The sequence below is a fragment of the Solanum verrucosum genome, unplaced genomic scaffold (assembly GCF_900185275.1).
Source record: "Solanum verrucosum unplaced genomic scaffold, falcon-dt-bn FXZP01000196.1, whole genome shotgun sequence".
Classification (NCBI taxonomy): domain Eukaryota; kingdom Viridiplantae; phylum Streptophyta; class Magnoliopsida; order Solanales; family Solanaceae; genus Solanum; species Solanum verrucosum.
In genome coordinates this window covers 1,008,215-1,014,214 of record NW_026020420.1, presented here as the reverse complement: position 1 = coordinate 1,014,214, position 6,000 = coordinate 1,008,215, and the positions used below count along the sequence as shown (strand labels likewise).

At 35.7% G+C, this 6,000-nt stretch overlaps 2 protein-coding genes across 2 annotated transcripts in view; both read right to left on the bottom strand.

Annotated features, from left to right (window-relative positions):
• LOC125841059 (actin-66) overlaps window positions 1-6,000 on the bottom strand; it is a 101,104-nt gene that overhangs the window by 84,918 nt on the left and 10,186 nt on the right. The window lies entirely within an intron of this gene.
• LOC125841048 (FT-interacting protein 3-like) lies at window positions 1,732-4,983 on the bottom strand. Its single transcript, XM_049520046.1, has 2 exons — window positions 4,768-4,983; window positions 1,732-4,496 (listed from the first exon to the last, which is right to left on the bottom strand). Exon 2 carries the CDS (start codon window positions 4,265-4,267, stop codon window positions 1,943-1,945), a length of 2,325 nt encoding a protein of 774 aa, XP_049376003.1. The 5' UTR covers window positions 4,268-4,496; window positions 4,768-4,983; the 3' UTR covers window positions 1,732-1,942.

Genomic DNA, 6,000 nt, shown 5'->3' with positions numbered 1-6,000 from the left:
TAGTACTATTTAAAAAGGAAAAAATTAAAATATAATGAAAGAGGAGTGTATAAAAGTAGGTGGGCCATATTTGTGATAGGTGGGCCATCTTCAAAAACCAAATGTAAAAGTAGGTGGGCCATCTTGGTGCCACGTGTCGAAAGAAGAGTGAATTTTATTCACTCTTCTTATATTTATTATATATATATATATATTAGTATTATATTATATATAGTAATATATATGATATATGATTTAAATAAAATAAAAGTAGGTGGGCCATGGTGCCACGTGTCGAAAGAAGAGTGAATTTTATTCACTCTTCTTATATAGTAATATATATGATATGATATGATTATTAATTTAAGGAGGAATAATTGTGTTTACCATTGTAGTATAATGAAGTTGGTGATATTTGTATTATACAACTTGATAACAAAACAATATAAAGATTCCTGCAACCTTTTGTTATGCTTTATATATGAATGTTGGATCTGGAATATTAGTATAATAATACTCACCTATCAAAGCAAATAACTTATTGTAAAAAAAAATGTAAAATATAAAAATATTTTTTTTATATATAGACTCTACCTTTAATCTTGAAACAATGGTAAATTTGTCTCTGTATAATCTATAAGTCACAAATTCAAATTGTGGAATCAATAATGATATTTGCATCAAGATAGGTTGCCTACAATCAAACTCCTTAGGAATGCAACCATTTCTCAAATCCAACGTGAATGCGAAAGACTTAACATATTGAAGAATAATCGTGATGTTAAGACAAACTTGTTGCATAGTTAATTATACCGTTAGATACTTACATTTTCCATCGGGTAATTTATTCCACCAATATTTAAGTAGATAGGAAGAAATCACCTAATATTTACCCTCATCACTAGAGTTATCATTTACATACATCAATTTTAAATGAGAGAGAAGCAAATATTCAAAGTGAGTGCATCCAAAGAAAATTTAGTGCTAATTTATTATGTAGTTTCCTTAGGGAGAACAAAAGATACAGTTCAAAACCTTTGGAACTTGAAATGTTGCTTTATTTGAGTGGAAAATCTATCGAAAATAACTTCTCTATCTTCACCATATACAAAAAAGAATGTATATAGACTCTACTTGTGCGATTACCTGAGTATTTTCTTATTTTACCTTTACCAACTTCCCCATTTATAGGGTTGTGTAGGTGCACTAATTTTCCAGATCCAACAGCATTATAAAAAAATAAAAAAACATAGTTGCAGGATCTTTATATTGTTGTCTTCATAAACAGACAAACATCACCAGTTTAAATAATGTCAACTTGCAATATACAAACAATGCTAAGTACAATAATTCTCTCTTTACATTAAATATTTGTAGAAACATCATTGTCAGACATTCCAAAAACACAAAAAATGCTTCATCCTTAAGGAAAACAAATTTATCAAGAAATCAAACTGATCTTGAATGCTTGCACCTCCATTCCGATAACAACACGAGTGGGGTTTGAAGAGGGTGGTGTATACGCATACCTTACTCCTACCTTGAGAAGATAGAGAAGTTGTTTTCGATAAACCCTCAACTCAAGTAAAGCTTTCAAAGCAGGTATGCATAGGAATACAGTAGCGAAGATGCATCCAATATCAAGTCAATAAAAATCGAAACAGTAACTTGAATAAAGAGAGTAGTTCGAATTAATGATGGAGCATGTTTTTCAAAAAGAAAACATCCACAAGACAACAAATATAGATTTGCATCAAAGCAGAAAACTTTCAACAAACTTAGAATGAATTAAACAGTAAATCTACTAGATCTAAACAGTTCAAGGAGATCTTACACACAAAAGCAGGACCTAACATTCACCAGTAGGTGCAGGACAAAAAGAGCCAGACACATTTACATCAATTCGAGACACAGAGAGAAGCACATAGTATGATAAAGATAACATAAGGCAAAGGTACGGTTCTCATAGCATACAGTCTGTTCTTGCGGGCAGTCTTCTGAAGAAATTAAGTGGCGCAGATGGTAGCTTGTGACGGAACCTTGGATGTCTCAGTACATAAAATCCTGACAAGAGTGCCACAACTTGGAAGGGTGTCACGTAGAGCACAATGGCAGCAATCAAGCAGAAAAGGACAAACAGCGCGGTTGCTCTAGGGTCTCTCCAGCTCAACAAAGACTGCAGCCTCTCCCCTTGAGTAGCCAAATCACCAACCACAGTCTGAATCCTTCCAGCAATACTTCTCAAACGGTCATATCTCATCCGAACAATATCAGGAGGACGTGAAGTAGGGAAAGTATCAAATTCCTCATCCAGTTCGTCAGGATTAGCATTATCAGCACAAGAAAGACGAGTATCCATGTGAGGAGGATGCCTAGGCCTCCATCTGTAATACCAAACTCCAATTAGGAAGAGATAAAGGAAAATGGTTGGCAGAATAAGCTCCGGATATAGAACCAGTATCAAGAACAAGATATGGATCAGAACAGTTGTGATGGGATTTTTCCAATTGCATATTTGATCAAACCATCTTCCAATAGCTATTAATCCACCTAAAACACCCATAATCCTAAAAAAATTAGCTTTGCTTCTCCTCATACTCCACATGTGAGAACCAACATCTAACATATACTCCACTATTTCTTTCCTCAAAGGTGGCTCAGCACGACTCAGCCTCATAGAGACAATCTGAGTGGCCTGATGTCTCAAGCTGTCAAGCTGAGTAACAGTTAAAGGATGAATATAGTGCATTTTGGGTAACAGCGGCTGAGAGTACATATGCATCATATTCATTAACGATGAGCAAGTAAATCTTACTGCCAAGTGAATTTCACCCATCTTCTTTACCCCAGTATGATGCAAGACCAGTAGCGGATAAGAATGTGTGTAAACACGATCTGTTTCGAGAGTTGAAAGACGGATCCTGACCTTTCCAATCCTCGAGTCCCTAGCCCCTCCAGGTTTATCTCCTCCATGCAGATGACAATTATCAAATACACCAATAGTTATGACAGTGCAAGGATCAAATACTTCCCAAGTGTATTGCTCATTCCACTTGGGAGCAAAGCTATCTATAATGGTCCTCGTTCGGACCCACTTCTGCCCATATTTCGCAACACAATAGGCATCTGTCGTTGCCCGATTATCCTTTGTTTTCATCGGCGAAAGGCCCTGAGCATTCAGAATACCTAATTCTAGGACACCTATACTGGACTTCCACAGCTGCTTTGCAGTTGGTCTAAGATCACTGCTGTAGTGTGTTGATTCATCCAGCACATGGTACCCTCCTTCCAAATATAGCCTCATGTGAATCCTGCTTGCGAATTTGATTTCCTTCTTCTTTTCTCCCTCAACGATAATGTGCTTTTCAAGATTATACCACTTACTGTTAATAGGTCTGTGGTCCAACCTCCTTTCAATGTACTGCAAAGGAATAGCACATCTTCCAAGTACATCATCATTGTTTGGTGCAACTCTATCTTCCACACTCAAAATTAATGGCTCCTCGAATGGTTCTGCTGCTACAAACATCAGATCCTCATTCCACATGGGATTAATAGTCTTGCTCATGGAAACTCTGGTTCTCAATGCCTGATTTCCCAGGATGGCCTTCACGTAAACCTCTGGAAACCTACTTCTGTCACCAGGAATCAAGTCCTGAGCCTCAATCACATTAACTCTAAGGTACCACAGCTTTGGTGAGAGGTACACCTTAGACCTTATATTTGCAAGAGCATCAGCACCACTAACAGTAGCCGCATCCGAATGCCAAGATTCAGGAAACGCTTCATCAGCTTGAGTACCCATCCAAACAGCCAACATCAACTCTCCTTTCACTTTGTTACCACTTCTATCCTCCAACCTATACCACTGCGGAGCAAGAGGACTATCCGGGGGAACTCTTTTAGGGATATCATTCAAATCAAACATAACACGACCAACAAAATCATCCTTAATAAAATCCTTATCTTTCACATTCACCTCCAGCACAGAAGCCTGAATCCGCTCCTTGGAAAAAGCAAACACCTGATTCCATTCAGGATTCGATTTCTTCTCGAAATGACGAGTTGTACCCCGATAGTTTCCCAGCCTAACCTCAACATAAGGATCAAGACTACCCGTAACATCCTTCGCTGGTAAATCCTTTGCTTTCACCACCCGGACATAAAGATACTGCATTTGCTCAACCAAGTCATAGGTGCTAGTAAGCTTATCACCCGTGACCTTCCCTCCACCAAGGTGGGGTTTGGTCTCCTTTAGTGAAAAATCTTCTTGAGGTGGTCTCTGCATTTTCGAACCTTTCTACTTCTCCACCACAATTAAGCCAAATGTCCTAAATTATATCTCTGAGAAACAACTCAAAACTACACTAATACTCAAGAAACTTCATATACAACACAATCTAAGTTTGTTTTACCCTAATTCTAACTTAAGGTTTAAAAAGAACCTCATGAAGGATAACCCCAAAACTCCCAAAATCATTCACAACCTCAGATCTGGTTCACCTGAATGCTTAACCCTGCAAAACCCATTTTTATATATGAAAAACTAAGCTTAAAATCCATATAAATAAATTTAAAAAATATCCACAAACTCAATAAAAAAAATACCCTTCTCCCTTACCCATAAAAAAAAAGGAAAAAAATAATTAAAACTTCTAATATCAAGATTACAACAATATTACAGCTCAACAACTACCAAGAATGTAAAAAAAATGGATTTTTCAAGAAGACATTTATTAAACTTTTCAACATGAAATAAAAAATATTCAGAAAGAGAAATGAATATACCTTGAAGGGTTCGTGGGAGATGAGAGTGAAAGATGGGAATTTTGGTGATAAGGTTGTAAAGATTGGAATTTTGAGGAGAAAAAGCAAAAGGGGTTTGGTTGCTTTTGGGTATCAAAGTGATGGAGAATGGTATAGTGAGGTGTAGATGGAAAAAGTGAAGAGACAACAACAAGGGTAAAGAAATATAGAGAGAGAAAAGAGTAAAGTTAGAGAGAGAAAAGAATAGAAAAAGACAGAGCAGGGTGGTGGGGGTGAGTAGTACTCTGTTTTCTTGTGTTCATCAATGGAGGGGACATAGTGGGGGAAAGGGTGGGGTCGGGGGTGGGGGATGAATATGCTGAGATTTCTTCTTTCTTTTTCCGTATTCTATTTGGGGTTCGGTATTCATATTGAAATTAGATTTATATTGAGGATAAAATATTTCTTATCAAAGGTGGTTTGAATCCGAAATTTTTAATTAAGAGTAAAAGAGTATTTACCACTCTACCCTAACTTTTATTGGTGCTACGATTTTAGTATTACACTAAACCTAATATATAGATATATAAACTGCATTTTCGTGCGATGTATAATCATGTTAAAGCTCGACTAATTGAGATTCACAACGAAAAATCTCAAGTAGTAGTGGCGTTTGGCTGATTTCATTGTGACATTTAAGTAAAAATTGGTTGTTTATTCAGTATTTGCTTTCCGCATTGGAGTCTGACTACTCACAAAGTGTAAGGACCTATTCGGAAGGAACGAAACGTCCTTACTAAGAACTTTTTTCATGCCCAGAGCTTGAATTCGAGACCTCTATTTAAAGAAGGAGCCGCCACATCCACTTTCAAAAGTGAAATTTTTTTTTGAAATTGAAGTTGTATTTGATCATGAATAAAAATTAGAGTTTTTTTTTAAGCGTAATTTGAAGCGAGAAACATTTTTTTGTTTTTTTAAGACATTCTGAAATTATTTCAAGATTTTATAACAAACATATTTTTTTTTTAAGTTTAACTCTAATAAAAAAAAATCATGATTCAATGCTTATAGAGTCTAACTAATTCAGATTTATTTTGAATAAGACCAATTAATTTAAATTTGTGCCCCTTTAAGAGAAAAGTCAACACTAGCACATCATTAACTATGTTTAAATTAGAAAATTCTAATTAAAAATAAAAATAACTTACTTAATTAATCACTATCTTTATGAGATCATAAATATATATATATATATATATCCATGTGCTTGCGTCA